The following is an 18,349-nucleotide window of genomic DNA, read 5'->3' on the forward strand; positions in this document are numbered from 1 at the left end:
TTGATCTATGTATTGTGATGAATTGTATGAGCCCCAATAAATTGATTTTTTTTAAAGAAATAAAACAACAAAGGAAAGACTGACGGAGAGCCAATTTTCAGTTTAACTACTAATAAAGCTAATTTGGGGAATGCAAAAAAAAAAGAAAGCTGATGGTGCCCAGCTATCAAAAGATACAGTGTCTGGGGTCTTAAAGGCTTGAAGATAAACAAGTGGCCATCTAGCTGAGAAGCAACAAAGTCCACATGGAAGAAGCACACCAGGTTGAGTGATTATGAGCCATCAAGAGGATCAGGTATTAGGTATCATAAGACCCCAAACAAACAATTGTTGATGCAAATGAGGGAGAGGATGGAGTGGAGACCCAAAGACCATCTGTAGACAAATTGGACATCTCCTCACAGAAGGATCACAAGAAAGGGACGACCCAGCCAAGGTGCAGTACAGCACCAACGAAACACACAACATTCCTCTGGTTCTTTAATGCTTTCCCCCCACCACCACTGTCATGACTCCAGTTCTACATTACAAATCCAGCTAGGCCAGAGCATGTACACTGGTACAGATACGAACTTGTAACACAGGGAATCCAGGACAGATAAGCCCCTCAGGACCAATAATGAGAGTAGTGATACCATGAGGGTAGGGGAAAAGTGGGGGGAGAGAGGGGGACCGGTTGTAATGATCGATGTATAACCAACACCAACACCACCCAGGATGATGGACAACAGAAACATGGGTGAAGGGAGACAGTGGATGGTTTAAGATATGCAAGTAATAATAATAATTTATAGTTTATCAAGTGTTCATGATGGTGGGAGTGAAGAAATGAGCTGATACCAAAGTTTCAAGTAGAAAGAAAATTTTTTGCAAAGGATGATGGCAACATATGTACAAATATGCTTGACACAATGAATTTATGGATTATTATAAGAGATGTAAGAGCCCCCAATAGGGGATTTTAAAAAGCAATTAAGCAAATCATTTTATCTAGAACACCCTAGATAGACGGGGGGGAAAAGAATGGATGTCACTTATTTAGAGGGCTGAGGTCTTACCGGGCCACGCTAGGAAAGTAAAGCTGCTCATTGTCGCATCAGGGTCCCCTGACCCTATCACGTTGTTGTAAGGAGACTGAGGCCCTACTCCATCCAGGTCCAGTCATTCTGAATCTCTCTACCGCTGTTGCCACACACAAAGAAATATATAGCTTCGAGCTTGTGCAGGACTGATGGGTAAGCTCTTTCATGCCTTGTGCCTCAGATTGCCTGCCTGCCAAGTGGGGATCATATTAATTCCTATTTCACCATGAAGGTTAAAAAAAATGAATGCATGTATAACACTTACAGAGACAATAGAAGATCAATCATTATTACTATTGATTCATTTATTCGTGACATAGATTCACAGGATTCACTTTGTTTGCCATGAAAAAGAAGTCTCACATGGAATAAATGATTTCCCCAAGGTTATCAGGCTAGGAAAAAGAATTGAGATTCAGGTCTAGCAGCAGTGTGTGGCATGACTAGGGTCGGGTGGGGTGGGGTGGGGATGAAATGCGTTTCCAGTCAGATGGGATCTCCCCTACTCCACCCCCAGGATGGATATGAGGTGAAAGTCATTTGATAATGGAACGTTGGCTTTGAAGGAAGGCAGATCTTCTTCAAAATGTGACTCTCTGGGCTGCATGGGCCTGGGCAAATGACTTACAACTCCAGTCTGAGTCTCATCACATATTCAGAAGACCTAGTAATTCCTAGCACAGAGAAATTACTGTAAGGATAAAATAAAAATACTACAAATATCTATTTCTATTATCTTTTTATCTATCTGTCATCTATCTCTACCTGCCTCTCTAGTATCTAGAATCGATCCCTTCTATTATCTATCTATATTTGCCAGTTGATTGTTCAATCAATCTATTACTCTTCCACAGACTCATTCAGTGAATAGCTTAGCAGCGCTCAAGACAAGCATTCCTTCTTTGCGCATCTCTGACTTGTGCTGTGTCTGATTGGATGAGCTTCCACTTTGCTCCTAGGACCATGTGTCCCCTCGACATAGGGATGCTTCTTGTCCAGCTCCATCCTCTGTATCCCTTTCAGATCGAAACAAGAGAAAGACTGTGGTGGATGATTTGGTGGTCCGTGTACGAGGAGGGGCAAGTGAACACATCACCACCTTGGCATACAAGGATTTGCCGACAGCAGAACTGATGCAGGAGTGGGGTGATGCGGTGCAGTACAACCCGAGCGCCATCAAAGTCAAGGTACATGAAGCTACGTTGCTCGTCTGCTCCTCTACTCGGTTCCTGGGGGCCTACTACTAGCCAGGGGACTGCACATAGAGACCAGTCAGACTTAGGACTGAAAATACATCTGTAATGAACAGATGACAGACCATCACTCAGCACCACCTAGAAAGCCTTGACCTCCACTTGCTTGGGCTCCCCAGGCTGCTAAAGGAAATGTGCCAACCATTTCAAACCCATTAGCTGCTCTGTAGGAAAGAACGAGACAGTCTGCGCCCATCATAACTGGCACCTCAGAAACCTTAGGGGGCAGTTCTAGGCTGTCCGGTAGGATTGCTATGAGTTGGAATTGACTTAATGGCAATAGATTTAGCTTGGCTTGGTCCCTTCCATTTCATCAGAGATGCACTTATTTATGTATTCAACCAACAAGTAATTGCAAGGTTCCTGGGATATTATAGCAAGTAAGCTATTGAAGGAAAATGGGGTGAGAGAGTGGGGAGCAGGTGAGGCACAAGGAAGGGCAATACAGTGTCTGCTGAAACGTAAGATCTGTGTATGCCCAGCGGTTTTACAGGACAGGAGAAAATGCTGTGGTAACAGACAATATGCTTTCAGCACTGACTATATTTACGGCACTCTGCCAAAGGCTTTAGGACTATGATCTCACCTCATCTGCACAACAGGTCTACAAATTAAGTATTCTTATCTCCACTTTGTGATGGATGGAAACCAGGGGTCAGAGAGTGAGACTTTCCATCTGTGAGCGTTCAAGAGTCTCTAGACTGTCTGGACTGGAGAATTTGACCTCGTTCCTCCCTTCCAGACTTTCCTGTGGGTTTGGGGAATAAAAAATAATGATCTCAACTACCTGTCACCCACACACAAGGAGTTCTGCAATCTTAAACTAAAAAGACGTATGTTAGAGCAGGGCTGTCAGACATATCAGCAGTGGTTGGCCCTTGCCTGTGGGGACTTCTGCACACTGTCCATATCACATGTTACATCACCCTCTTCTTGCCATTTCCTGTGCAGTCCTTGATGGTCCAGTGTCTGCCCCTGGAGAGTTCCCCTTGCAGCCAAGGAAGGAGTTGAGGGGTTGCAGCTCTGATGGGAGACTCTGCAGTTACCAAACACAGGGTCTTTGTTTTGTGTGTCAGATTCATCGTTTCTGCAGAACAAGACTGCCACTCAAACCTCCTCCACCCCCACTTGTTCAGTAGTGACACGTGGGATACAGTTGCTGGCAAGCATAGAGAGGAATAAAGTCAGCCCCGGGTTGCAGGCGGCTCCAGTAACTTCTGGAATTGACTTAATGCCCTGGTAACATTGGATGGCATCACAGATGAACATGGGAGAGAACACAGTTTTGGGGGAAATAGATCCCTGCTCTTTATTATTACTATGTTTTACAGAGACGGCTTTGTGGGATTTGGGGGGGGGTAGACAATAAACAACACTGAGGATGTAAGGATTGCCTTGGTTACTTGGACAGGTGGTTGTGCCAGGCTGGGCATTGAGAATGGCAAGTGACAGGCATGTGGTCTGGAGAGCGTGGTGTATATGTGCACGTGAATATAGTGTGCAACAGAGAGAATGAGAGCGACTTCAGAGAGCTGAGAAATGGAGACAGATGTGTGCACATGTAAGAAAGAGGAGAGAGAAGATCTTTGTGTGTGGTGGTGGTGCAGGGAGGGGGCGGTTATCACATGAAGCATATCAAACAGTTCTTACCAACAATGATGTAGGCACAGTACTTTGCTGAAGGCACAGAGGCTCCCCAGCATGGTCCAGCGGAAAATAGCATACTGGAAATAGCACAGCAGACGCGATCAGTGGGAAACCATGAAAGGGTTGCACTGGGAAAGAGTCTGGAGGATCAGGGGTGCTCCCAAGAATGCTGCAGGAGTGGGAGAAGCAGGGACGGAGAAGGTTTGTACGCACCTCCTCCACCTACTTTAGCTGGAAACCTACACTCTGGGCATCCTAGTGTCCGGTGATGCCTTCCCGGGAAGGGAAGCCACGGATGGATGGCTTCACGCGCTCTCAGAATCACTCTCTGCAGACTTAGAGTGGCTCCTGCTTTTCAGAGCAGACAGATGAACCATTTTCTACTGGATATACAATCTATAGACACAAGAACGTTGGCCAAGGCTTGTATGCATAAACTGGTCTTCAAGATTGAAATCTGAAACAAGATTTCTGTGGAAGTCAGGTTGGGGGTGTGGAGGAGAGAGTCCCTTTAGGTTTTCTATTGGCAAAATTTAGACATAAAGAAGTGGCTCCTTGTTCAAGGAAGAGTTATGAGAAAGCAAGAGACATGTAAATGGCCTTCAGAAAACTTGTGGATTCATGGAATTAAAAGATAATGGAATTTTTACACAAACGTTCCCAAGCCCCTTTGCATAAAGAGATTTTGAATACAAAAGATGAAATTTCATTCACAATTCAAAAGAAAAGCGTGCATCTAAAACACTGAAACATAGAAGTAGACTTTTAAATGCATTTGCTTTGTGATTGCGATATAATTCAAGAAAGCATGGAGATTGTGAAATGAAAGCTGGAAGCTGAGATGTTTAGACAATAGTCACATGAAAACGAAAGTGGCTGAATATAGGCACGCAAAGGCACCATAGCCAAATTAAAACCTACATTGGAAACTATAAAGAACAGAATTGACACTGCAGAAAATTGAGTCAGTGATGTGGAAGTTGCTATAAAAATGTTCCTATAATACAGAAGCAAAAGACAAAGAGATTAAAGCAATGACAGAGAAGAAATATGATGGACAAAAGTACAGAAGAGGGAATCTGAAACCCTGAGTTTCTTCCTGAGGAAGCGACAAGATGAAATGTGCAGATGCATGAATCAAGCACATAATAAGAGAACCTTCTCTGTGCTGCTAATGCACTATGAACAGCTTACGCACACCTAGGCAAAATTAATGAAAACAAAGCAAGACTGGAGAACCAGGGGTGACTTTCAGGAAGAAATCTTCCCCTCTGCAAAGTAGAGTCTAACTAGTCTTAGAACTTTATACAGTAGTAAGCGTCTGGCAGTGATGGAGTGATTACCATCACAAGGTCTTGAAGGAAAAAAGCTCCTGACCAAGTAGCTAGTCATTCATGAGGCTAAAGAATCCCAAAGATGTTTTGAGATATTAAAGAAATCATAAATAGGGTTGCCACATATAGTACATAAAATTAGGGAATGCCCACCTACATTTGAATTGCCGGTGAACAATGAATATCTTTTAGTGTTAAGGATCTCACATCCCTGGGTGGTATAAATGGCTAACATATCTGGCTGCTAACCAAAGTTATAGTGCCGAGTTATGCCAGAGGTGGCTCAGAAGAAAGACCTGTGCATCCATTTACATACAATGATAGCCACTGCAGACCCTAGTGAATGCAGTTCTCTGTTGACACTCTTGGGGTTGAGACCTGGTAGCATAGTGCTGACACTTTGAGCTGTGAGCGGAAGGGGCAGAGGTTAGTACCCACCTGCCATGCATGGGCTCTTTGAGCTGTGAGCTGAAAGGGCAGAGGTTAGCACCCACCTGCCATGCATGGGCTCTTTACTCCCATCAAGGGCTACAGTCTCAGAAACCCACAGAGGCGCTTCTACCCTGTCCTATAGGACCACTGGGAATCAGAATTGACTCGATGGCAGGGAAAGGATGGTTGGCATGAGGAGGGATCGACTTGACCACTGGGATTGGGGTTAATTTCCAAAATATTTCAAGAGAGTTACACTTAAAAAGCAGTCATTGCTTATGTGAAAGTCAACTTTCTCTGAGTTCCTTGTGTTTAACGAGATTTAGTCAAAACCCCACCGCCATCAGATCGGTTCTCACTCATGGTGACCCTCTAGCCTGGGTAAATAGGCCCCTGTGGGCTTCTGAAATTGCAAAGCTTTGCAGGTGTAGAAGTCTTGTCTTTCTTCTGTGGCATGGCTTGGGGTTTCAAACTGCTGACCTTGTGGTTAGCAACCTAACATGTAACCCACTACACCACCAGAGTTCCTGATTAGCAAATTGCCTCATGTGCATGTAAAATTTGGATATTGAATCAGGAAGTCTGAGGATGAATCGATGTATTTGAATCGTGGTGCTGGAGAAGCATATTAAAAGTACCGGCTGCCTAAAGGACAAACGAATCTGTCTTGGAAGAAGTATGGCCAGAGTGCTCCTTAGAGGCAAAGGTGGGAAAATGTACATATAGTGGACATGCTGTCCAGAGAGACCAGTTCCCAGAGAAGGATATCATGCATGGTAAAGGAGAGAGGCATTGTATTGGAGGGAGGCCCTCAGTGAGATGGGTTGACACGATGGCTGCAATAATGGGCACAGGAACAATTGTGAGGACGGCTCAGGACTGGGAAGTTGTTTGTTTCGTTGTATAGACTGTAGTACTCTAGGCTGGAACCGACTCCATAGCTCCTAGCAACAGTCAGAGAGTACCAGCCATATCTAATTCTCTAGCAGCCAGTCTAGCCAGATAGTGATCACTGGACCCAGGCTGTAGAGCTATTATGCAGAGTGTTGGTATTATCTAAGACAGAAGACAAGAAGATGGTAGTGAACTATGCACACATGGAGATCTGGAGAGCCTGGGTATAACCAAGTTCATATCTTAACTGCTTAGTAAAACAGATATTTATGTCTCAATCACACATTTGGCTGCAGTGTGTTGTCAGGGGGGCTCTGCTCAGTGTAATCACACAGGGGTCCAGGAGGATGGAGGCTTTGTCTTGCCCCATACTTCCAAGATCACCTATGGGGAAGGACAAATCATCTCTGCTTATGTAACTTCAATCTGGAAGTGATACCTCTCATCTTTCATTGGTCAACACTAGCCACAGAGCACTCCAGCCTTTCAGATGGGCCGAGAATTGTCCAGAAAGGCACATAAACTGAAGTGTTTGGTAGGCAGTGATAATGACCACCACACCTTTCCGGGAGCAAATTCCTCCAAGTTCAAACAAATCACTCCAAATGAGAGAAGGCTTAGACATACAAATATGGCCTGGAAACAGTGTTGGATATGGGCTGTTAGATCCTTCTCCCCCCAAAATGAATCCTGATTTTATACAGGGAAACTATGAATATAATTAAGAGGCAAATAACAAACCACCGAAATAATTCTGCTACACATGAAAGCCTTAATGTCTGAAGAATGACACAATTTATAAGAAAGACCCATCTGAAAGGAAATGAGCAAACAACCCCAAGAAGTGCTACAAATGGCCAATAAATATGCAAAACTGTCAACCTCCTGGAATAAAAAATGAAGAGAGCAATGTGATAAAATATTAATACTTGCTGAAGTCAGATGATGGGCACATGGGGTTCATTACCCCTTCTTACTACTTTTATGTAAGCTTGAAAATTTCTATCTTAACACGTTTTTTAAAGGTGAACAAACAAAAAGAGGAAATATTACCTTTTACCTGTTATCTTGACAATGATCAAAGTCTTGACTTTGCGATGATAATTGAGAGCGATGAGATGAGCACTTCTGAACAATGGAATGGGGGGAGGGGCGGGGTGTGGGGTACGTCAATACAACCTGGTAGGGAAAGAGCTTAATCCTCTGAATCCAAAAGCATAAGAAGGCTGGTAGCTGTTGACCTGGTAACCCCCAATGGAGCACTCTACTAAAGACATCAAAGTAAAAGTTGCTGGAGAGGTGTGTATAAACACATGCCCCTTCTATCGTAGCAAGGGCTAGAGGAAAAAGGAGCTGACCTAAGGTCAATGGCAGGGGAAGCCTGGGATGTCCTGTGGCCCAGCCAAGCATACTAAGAAGCCACAAAAAAATCATTTTATTGAAGAAAGTGGGACACCAAATGTCATTTATCTCATGCCACCCAATCATGTGTTCATCTACCTATCACAAATATATATGCTGAAAAGAAATAGACTATGAACAGCTAAAATTGTTTTCCGCTGTTTACTGACAATATGTTGAGCTTTTCTGTGCTTCCGTTATCGCATTAGCACAAGAATAATTTATAAGGTTATCAAGAGAATTGCGTTTTATAAGGCATGCAGCATGTAGTCCAGCAGACTCGACTCCATGGCAGCACATTTGGTTTTAGTTGTGTAGCAGTACGGTAGTGGGTTAGGCATTGGGCCTCTAATCACAAATTTGGTGGTTCAAACCCACCAGTCCCTTCGTGGATGAAAGGTGAGGCTGTCTGCTTCGGTCAACACTGACAATCTTGGAACCCCTAAGGAGCAGTTCTGTGCTCTCCTGCAGGGTGGCCACAAGTCAAGATGGACTTGAAGACAACGAATATCGACATGATTATTTGTTATCTTTAGGACTGGGGTAGCAATGGTCCAAGTCTTGCCTTCCGTGAGAGATGGTTAGATCCAACTCCTGGCCAGTGCACCTCAGTGCAACCAACACGTGCGTGTGGCCACAATGCCCAGCGGACTGCAGCAGAGCCTTCCAGTGTAGACGAAGTAGAAAGAAAAGCCTGGCGATTACTCCGGACACTCGGTCAGTGAAAACCCAATTCTGCCTGAGGCTTCAGTGAGTCATTAGAGACTGCAGTGGCTTAAGGGACAGTGTGAGTCAGGGCCCACTGGATGGTGGCTAATAACAGAAGCAGTAAGGGTGACCAGCACCACGAGCTATTTTTTAAATATGACCAGACTAGCTCCGCAGCAACAGGACAGAGAGTAGTCACAGTTTTACAAAAGCAAGTGTGCTAAGGACCCAATGATTAATGTGAGCAGCGAGGGGGTGTGTGCATGTGTGCGTGTGTGTGTGTGTGTGTGTGTGTGTGTGTGTTGGCTGCCGCTCTGCATGAGGTTTCAGTGTTTGACAGTATTCGGATGCGATCCGTAAGGTTTCCAGTGGTCAATTCCTCTGAAGTGGATAGCCGACTCCTTCGTTGTCGTTTATTGAGATCTTAGTCTGGAAGTTCTGCTGAACCCTGTTCGCTTTGGGGGACCCTGCTAGTATTTGAAATAGCGGTGACATAGCTTGCAGCATCACGGAAGCTTTTCATGAGACTCCTGGAATTCCATTGATGAGTGACTTTGATCGCCTGGCTAACTCCTTCTGAAAACGGAGTTCCTCACTCTTACCCTGGGAAGAGGAACCGAACAAACACCACTGGGCTTTGGACTCATGGGTGTCAGGGTAGTCTGGTGCCCCATAGGAATCACCGTGGCTGTGAGTTTTCATAAGTAGATCTAGCCCTAACCCTAGCCCGAACCTCATGGTCAGTAGAATGCGGTAGCCAGTGATTCCTGGATGCTTTTGAGCTGCCTAACTTTCAGAACCAGCATTGAACCATTTATTCCACCCAGGGGCCTATGAGGAGGCAGTGGGATCATGTTTGAAGTCTCCCGGCATAGTCCTAAGCACACAGGGGACAGTGGATGTGGAAGGCTTCTTCCAGCTCCTTGAGCAAATCTCTGTGCTGGGGGGAAAATGCCTCAGGAGTTACAGACAGCCTTTCGAGGTGTTCAGAATAGCAAGCAGAGTACTGAAGGAGCTCCTCATTGGTGTAAAGCGAGCCTCTTGCCATCCACCCTCCCATCCCTGCCTCCCATCACCAGCCTCCTCACCCCCAGGCGTGTGGCCAGCAGGGCTGGATGGTTCGGCAAACAAGCTCTGGATCAATTCATTGACCACAAACTGGTGAGACAATGGGACCACCAAGGGGCCTTGCTTTGCCCACTAGAGTGAAGGTCGGGAGTCAGGTGCATTAAGAAATGGAAGCAATTTTCTTCCCCCTGGAGGCTTCTATTAGGCATGATTGCCTGCATTTAGATGGACCCTAAACTCTCCAGGGCTGAATTAAGGCAGGATCACAAACAAAATCTGGGGAGGAACCTGGCCCTGGACTGAAACTAGAGCCAAGAACTGCCTCTTGACACTTTGCCTTCGGAGTTGTCCTAAACTGTAAGCCACACCGCATTCACTTATGCCATAGGTGAACCTTCTCAAACTTCCTAATGCCATGACCCTTTCATACAGTGCCTCATGTTTTGGTACCCCTTCAACCATCAAATGATTTTCGTTGCTACATCATAACTGTCATTTTGCTGCTGTTATGAGTCGGGTGACACCTGTGAAAAGGTTGTTCAACCCCTAACGCGGTTGCAGCCCACAGGTTGAAAACCGCTGACCTATTGAGACCATCGCCCTCTCAACTATGGCTGTATCTGCTGGGTGAACAGCGTCTGCTTTTCCTGCTTATCCTTTCTTCTATCCACGCTCTTTCCTCCGTACCTACTGCCGCTGCTTTATTAGGCCTCCTATCCCTCTTTCATCCATCCATCCATTTTATTAGGCAATATTTATTAAGTGTTGGACTGGGCCCAAGAGTCCCTGGATGATGCAATGTTAATGCTCTCAGCTGCTAACAGACAGGTGAAGATTCAATTCATCGAGAAGCACCTCAGAAGAAAGACCTGGTGATCTGTGGCTGCATAAAATCAGCCATAGAAAACCGTATGGAGCAACATTCTCCTCTGACAGTATGGAGACACCACGATTCAGAATCCATTTGATGGCACCTTCATGGTTAGTCTACTAAGCTCTTGGCCAACTCTAAAATCAGAGAACTGGAGAGTTCATAGCTCTGGCCTTCAGGAACTTATAATCTAACCAGAGAAGGAAGAAGAGGGGCCTACACATATTAAAAAAAAGTAATAATGGTCATAAAGATAAGCACGAGGGTAGACTTGGCATTCTGTCCACTTGGGAGGTCTGGAAATGCTTCCTATCAAAGGATCCAGTAGATGTGAATGGTTTGATAGGTTTAGAGTGGGCAAGTAAAGTTATAACAATAGTCCTATATTTTCCCCAAAGATCTGTTTCAAAGTATGTGTTCAGCAAGTGACTGCTGAGTTGAACCTGCATGAACGTATCTGTGTGTGTGTCAGGACAACACCTGTCCTGGTATCCCACTGGGGCTGTAACAAAATACCCCCTGTGGTTGGTTTTAAAGGACAGACATGCACTTTCTCACACCTTCACAGGCTAGAGATACTTATTCGGGATACTGGCTCTAGAGAAAGAATGGCCATCCCAAGACTGTGGAAATGGAGGTTGTTGAGCTTTGGGTGGGACCCCTGGTTTAGAGGAGGTCGAATGAAGAGTGCCCCAGAACCACCATCTATTTAGTACTTCAATTCTCCCCTTACATTTATATGACAGATATCAATCTGCTAGGCAAGGATCTGCCCTTGGAAGAAAGGGTACAGGGAGTTTTCCTGTACCAGCCCCCATGCTCAATGTGAGCAGAGTTCAATCAAGTACAAAAGCAATCTGAACAAAGCAACAACTTATGGATTGTAGCTCACAAGTGGACTGTACTTTCAAAAACTCCTCATATCATCAGTACCTTAACTTCTAGGGCATTGGATAAATTATTGATGTTACCAGTGCAATTGCCTTATAATCTAGAGGGACGATTGACAAATGTTTTTGTTTTCTTTTATATTTTGCTTTTCTTGGTTTGTTTGGGATTTTGTTGGTTGGTTTTGGTTTTGGTTTTTGTCATAAGACACCTGCCAAACTAAACCAGAGTCATTCAAAACCTGTGGACAAGCAGATGGATTCTGGGCTCCCATGTGATTCTAGCCCCAATCCAAGAACACGTATCACATGGCCCTGCTTGATACTCTCTTTCATGAAGAGATCACTGAAGATAATGGTGCTACAGCAAAGTGTGGTGAAGAAAGCAGATGGTGCCCAGTTATCAAGTGGAATAGTGTCTGGGGTCTTAAAGACTCGTATTCGAACAGCAGCCATCTAAGCAAGGAGCCAACGAAGTCCAAATGGAAGAAGTACACCAGTTTGTGTGATCCATTGATGACGATAACAAAATCCAAATATGAGGAAGGTAAAAGGATCAGAGATTAGATTGTGAACACAATTTGTAGAAGGCTATGGAGGACAGAGGGAGCCCAAAATCCATCCGTAAAGCATCTAGTCCGAGTCAGCCTCGGGCAGATCCCCTCTGCCAGTGAGGGACTCAAACAGCTTTACTATCAGAGGAGACCAGTGTAAACTTGATTGTGGTGAATTGAACCATGGTGTAATTTGATACTTGGTCAGTTGACCTCGCTCTTGAACAAATCTGCATTTGCTCTAACCTCAAATATTTCTTGTTTGCTCCAAGACAAAAGTTTTTCCCTAGCTTTTAAAATATTGTTGGTGGTCATTTCTTTCTTTCTATTTCTTTTTATCTTTACATTACTCTTTTTCTTTTTGTTTCATTTGTTTACCCTGTTAAGCTTCCCAGTTTAGGAAGCACAGAAGGAGTGAATTCATAGAAACAATAATGCATGCAATGGTTTATCAAGGATGGGGAGTAGGAAGGGTGAGGGGAGTTGGAGGGCAAATGATGAATGTTGGGAGGTGCACACTAGAACTGAGTGTGATGATGTCTATATAACTTTTAATTGTGGAAGAGTATGACATGTGAATATTATATCAAGAAAACTACTAAAAAAAAGAAGAAACCAAGCTTGACCAATGGTTGCCATGGGTGAAAGAGGAAGCGTTTTGGCTTAGGGAACATTGAGTTTATGTTAATGGTGGTGGAATAATTTGAAAAAAGATACCAATAATGGTTGTACAACAAAAAGTGTATAATCAATGACACTGAATTGTACATGTAATGGTTGTATTGGAGAATATTTTGTTGTGCATTTTTGCCACAATTTTTAAAAATTAGATGAAAAAACAATGAGCACAAGGAAGAAGAATATGTTCTAAAATTGATTACAGTAATGAGTGTACAACTCTTCTTGATATGACTGAATGGCTGAACTGTAAGACATGTGACTGACATGGCAATGAAACTGTTAAAAATCAAAATAGAACAAATTTTAAATGGGCCAAAAGGGAGATACAATGATAAAGTGTTAAATTTCAACCTAACTGCTTCTGCAGCAATCCACTTTCCCCTGCACTTGCATAATAGCAAGGTGAGAGGGGATTCACTGGCGGCTCAATGCACATTCGACACACATTTGGAGGGGACACAGCTCGATCTATACCAATGGGGGAGGTACAGAGAGGATGGGGTACCTGTGTGGCTGTGGACTCGGCACTCATTCACATGCTATAGCATTCATTCAGTCCATTCCTTTCGTGTGAATCCACGTGGTCTCTGGGCACTCACCTCTGCCGATCGCTGGGTAGCCTTGCCTTCTTTATCAGCTAACCAGGGATTTCTCTCTAAGTACCTTTCTCCCCATCCAGGCAGAGCCTCTCTATGAACTGGTGACAGCCGCCGACTTTGCGTATTCCAGCACAGTCAAGCGGAACATGAAGCAGGCCCTGGAAGAGTTCCAGAAGGAAGTCGGCTCCTGCCAGTGTGCTCCCTGCCGAGGGAACGGAGCCCCTGTCCTGAAAGGTACCATCGCCCAGTGTCCCTCACGGAACCCATCATCTTGAGGAGGCGGCTCAGGGGCCGGCTGCTGGCCGGCTTTCATTTCCCAAGGAGTCTGAAAGTATCAGGATACACGACTTGGGCTGCGAGGGCGCCTACTAACTCCTAGTGACAGAGGCGTGGCAGTACCATCAATCTGAAGACAGAGGTAGACTGGGCTCTTGTGGCCTGCAACAAAGAGTAGGGCTGGACTGGCCAGGTTTCTCCCAAACAAAGGAAGGGTGGGGCTGAACAAGAGGAATCCTTTGCGCATGCCCTGACTAACACATGGTGAGACTAATGCTTGGTGGGACACAAGGGTAGCCACTGGAACTTGATGGCCAACTTCAATAATCATGTCCGTGGTGCCTGCAATGGGCAGAATAAACGGAGAGGTGTTGGGTCCCAGCTGATGGGCCAGCGAAGTACAGGGCAGCACAAGGCATCCGGCACGGGCCTCTCTAAGGGACTGAAGGGGCTGCAAACAACGTCGGTGACACTGTCAGGGGGATGACACCCAAATGGCAATCTGTAAAATGTCTTTGTGATGTTTCAGCTGAGATTTAATGACCTTTTCTTACAACATCCCTGAGGAGTCCTGGTAGTATAGTGGTAATATGTTGGGTAGCAATCTGCAGGGTCGGCAGTTCGAAATGACCAGCAGCTCCGGGAGAAAAACTGGACTTTCTCTTCCCCTAAGCAGCTACAGTCTCAGAAACCTACCAGGCTCACTGGGAGTCAGCACTGACTCAGCAGCAGTGAGTCTGGGTCTTTGGTAGCTTAGTTATAACAACAAAACCAGCGGTTCATAAGCCTCGCTGGCATACATCGATATACCTACATGCAGTGGCTAATGACCTAAGCGAACTTATTTTCCGAGCCTTCTGATATGCTCTGGGGGTGCAGATTTATAACCATCTGAACCAAGGGTCAGCGGTTCAAATCTACCAGCCTTTCTGTGGAAGAAAAATGTGGCAATCTGATTCCATAAGGACTGCGGATTGGGAACCCCGAGAAGCAGTCCCTCTGGGTCCCATGGTGTCACGAGTTGCCATCAACTCGATGATGATGGGGATGTGCTCTCGTCAGAGCTGTCGGTTACAAGGTCCCCTGGAGACCTGCGGTCTCGTGTGCAGGTGCTACAAGGACGCAGGCAAGCATGTGTTATTGCTTTCATGGCTGACGGGGGTTCTAATAGCTGCTTTTGTCACATGTTCCAGTGCTTCTGCTGCAATATTTCAGTAAGTAGCATGTGCATGTCTGAATCATTAACATTTTTGTGAATGAAGGAGTGAGGAAAGGAAAAGAAGGAGAACATTGTATGCATGACATAACCAATAGCTCAATGCAAACAGTTTTCACAAAACACGTTTGCTGTTGGTACTCAGGCACTCTAAGGAGGAGAACATGTGAGCAATGTGCAACTGTCTTTATGTATCATTCTACAACTAGAATGGATAAGAAATATCACTGAGGGTTCTGTATGGTCTGGTATGGGTGGAGGTCCATGAGGAACCGGCTAACACCCTGAGAGACACCAACCCTTGTGAAGCTACTATCCTCTGGACCTGACCCCAGCAGGGTCTAGCCTAGGGAGGCAGGTGGAGGCAGGGCAGAACCCACATGGGTGAATTCAGCAGAAAGTACATGAGAGAAGACAGTTTTTCAGGGAGAAAGCTTCCAGCCACCAGGCCGGGATTGAGGAATCTGTTTCTAGCTTCTCAGACAGCATGAGTATGCCCAAAGAGGCCATAGGTGAGCTCCTTTGTAAGGCCTGGCAGTCCAGTCCTAAGAATAAGGACATCTCAGTGAGGGTCAGGCCAACCGGAAGTGAAGTTGGCTCATCTGCTCAAGATTTTGACTTTGAGTTGTTGGAACACCTTCCAATACCCCTTACCTTGGGTAAAATTTGAAGCTAGAAATTAGGACCCACTTGAGGTTGCAGGGTTAGGATGAGGGATCATATGGAGCCAAGGGCAGGGACACTCACAGAGCCTGACCCATGGAGACTCTTGTGCAAAGAGAGTCTGTGTGGTTTCAGAGAAGAGTAGCCCTATAGTGCCAACATGTCAGAACTCACCAGACACAGGAGGAGACAGCTAAAGGTCATACGTTGCCCCATTACATGAATAAAGCACAGAAGAGACAGGTATGTGTGTGGAAATTGACCATTATAGAGTGATCTCTAACGAACATCTAATCTTTTGTGAAACTATATCGTATTGCGTTTGTGGTGAAACTATACACAGCAAAACTTGCTCCCACTCATAAGTGTTTAGCAGACATTTCACATCTCATTGAAAGCTGTCGTGTTCTGCACATTGTGACGATGTTCTTGCTGTTTCTGTTCTAGTTGGTCTCTTCCTATTAACATAGTCGCATTGCCCCTCTCTCTGCTTGAGACCATAAGTTCCCAAACTCACTTGTCCTACTGCCCCCTTTTCAGAAAAGCTGCACTCAGTACCCCCGGCAACTGAATCCTTGTTTTCTGTACCCCATCATCCAGGATAAAGTATGGGCATTTGTTTTTGCAGCCCTCTTGGTTGTTCTAGCACCCACCAGAGGGCGATGTAACCCACTTTGGGAAACCCTCCTTTACCAAAGTAACTCTTGTCTTTTTGGTCTCATAAAGATTTTGTTTTTTTTAAGAAGACCGGAATAACCCAAGGATGGTGCTCTTAACTTTCTGAACCAACCTAGGGAGCTTCCGATCTTGTGACCGTGGGTCAAACACCCGCCAACAAGTGGTTTACCTCCACTACTGCATGTAACCGGTCACTAGTGCAATGAACACTCTTTCACAAGCCAAGGGCCCTCAAGAAAGTAATGGGTAGTCTTGGCACCGAAGCTTTTCACTGCAAAGCAGTCAAGTGTAAGTTGTCCCTGTCGCCCGTTGGGGACGCGACGCTGTGGAGCACTGGGCTCCAGGAGTCCTTTGCATGGAGAGACTCACGTTCTCCCTGTGTCACCTTTTCAGGATCACGCTGTGACTGCATCTGTCCCGTTGGATTCAAAGGCCCAGCCTGTGAGGTCACCTCGCGGAACAGTAAGGAATCTTTGAGACTCTGCTGGAAAGGGGAACGCTGGGCACATGTAGAGAATAATTAAAGAAACCTGAAACAAGTTGCAGGTGCATGGTAGGAGGCTGGACATTATAAAACTTGAGATGCACCCTGTGTCCTGAGTTTCTATCTCTTTGTCTTTACAAGTTGGAGAGCTTGGATGACAGGCCTACAAATGCATATCTGTTTACTTCTGTTTGTTCAAGACGAGGCTTTCTACTCCCATAGAGTTACAGTCCCAGACACTCACAGGGGCAGTTCTACTCTGTCCTATTAGGGTTGCTACAGGTCACCATCAACTCAATGTCAGTGAGTATTATTGTTAGGTTTTTGTTTGTTTGTTTTCAAATAAATAATCAGGTGAAAGGCAAATGTTGGAGGATGAGAATCACCTGTGCTGGTTGTCAGGTAATTTAGAGCACGCGATCACACAATGCTCGTGGTAGATAATATTACATCCAGGTAGGCTGAGGACAAGTTAAATAACTACCCATAAACCTGGGGAGTATCTGAACTAGAAACCAGAGATCCAGACAGCAAAGGGCTGTCTGTGTCTAGCCCAGATACTGGGGCACAATCATGAGCATGTGGTGTAATCTCAGCGAATGCTCTTTAGAAGGAAAGGTTAAAATTGTAGAGTCGTCCCAGAAATACCTTTACATTTGCAATTGTCACCCTGTTACAAAATACTCTTGAGAGTTTAAAATAGGGAGATTTGATGAGGAAGAGGGTGTCAAAGAACGCTTCGCAATGGAAAGAACACTTGAACTGAAATCTAGAAGATGAATAGAAGTTGGCTAGGTGAGGAGAAGGGAAAGAGTGCTCTGAGCCTGTGCAAAGGTCCTGTGGCAAGAGGGAGCAAGTCAAGTACCTTGGCATCAAAGAAAGACAGCTGACTAGAAGAGGAAGAGTTGAGGTTCTGACTCCCAGTTTGATTAATGATTAGGGTATATCCATCATCTCCAGTTGGGCACAATAAGACTAATTAAAATGTGTTGCCCTCCTTTCTTATAGATGTTCCCGTTGATGGCAAGTGGAATTGCTGGTCAGAATGGTCTTCCTGCTCTGGGGGACAGAAGACAAGACAAAGGCAGTGCAACAACCCACCTCCTCACAATGGGGGCAGCCCCTGCTTGGGCCCTGATTCCGAAAGGCTGGCGTGTTAGGAAACAGTGAGCTCCCAGCAGACAACGGAGCGGCAGGCTGCGCAAGGGGAGCATCCTGAGCATGTGCCAGCAGGGCCCCTGCTCACACCCCCACCAGCTCCCAAGGGAAGAAAGAGAGGTCACTCAGGATGTTTCAAATAAAGATGTTAATTTGGAAAATGCACGTTGATTTAAATAAATAGTAAGTTAAAAAAGATAAGCTCCTTCATGGGCTTAAGTATCCTGGTAATCCTTACTTTGGACAACTTTATTTGCTAACATTTTCTACCTGCCAAGACTGATCTGTTTTGAGAGTTGTTCAAACTAAAGTCTCATAATCCAGCAACACCTCGCACTGGCACACAGGTGTCTAATAATGAACCGATAAGTAGATAGTACGTTGTTTCCTTGCTTGATTAATCCACTGTCTCCTTCAATGATAAAGACATTATTTACTGAATGACTACTTTGTGATAGTCAAT

General features: G+C 45.1%; 1 protein-coding gene across 1 annotated transcript in view; it reads left to right on the forward strand.

Moving 5' to 3' along the window:
* The window catches only part of C8B (complement C8 beta chain), a 63,893-nt gene extending 45,776 nt beyond the window's left edge, over positions 1-18,117 (forward strand). The window contains exons 9-12 of the mRNA XM_004699392.2: positions 2,106-2,269; positions 13,492-13,645; positions 16,638-16,706; positions 17,737-18,117. Coding sequence (XP_004699449.1) covers positions 2,106-2,269; positions 13,492-13,645; positions 16,638-16,706; positions 17,737-17,888 — 539 coding nt within the window. The 3' untranslated portion in view covers positions 17,889-18,117. The remainder of the gene's footprint in view (positions 1-2,105; positions 2,270-13,491; positions 13,646-16,637; positions 16,707-17,736) is intronic.
* Positions 18,118-18,349: the final 232 nt, after the last annotated feature.

This window comes from Echinops telfairi, unplaced genomic scaffold (genome assembly GCF_000313985.2).
Source record: "Echinops telfairi isolate 266 unplaced genomic scaffold, ASM31398v2 ScPeMD7_443;HRSCAF=831, whole genome shotgun sequence".
Classification (NCBI taxonomy): domain Eukaryota; kingdom Metazoa; phylum Chordata; class Mammalia; order Afrosoricida; family Tenrecidae; genus Echinops; species Echinops telfairi.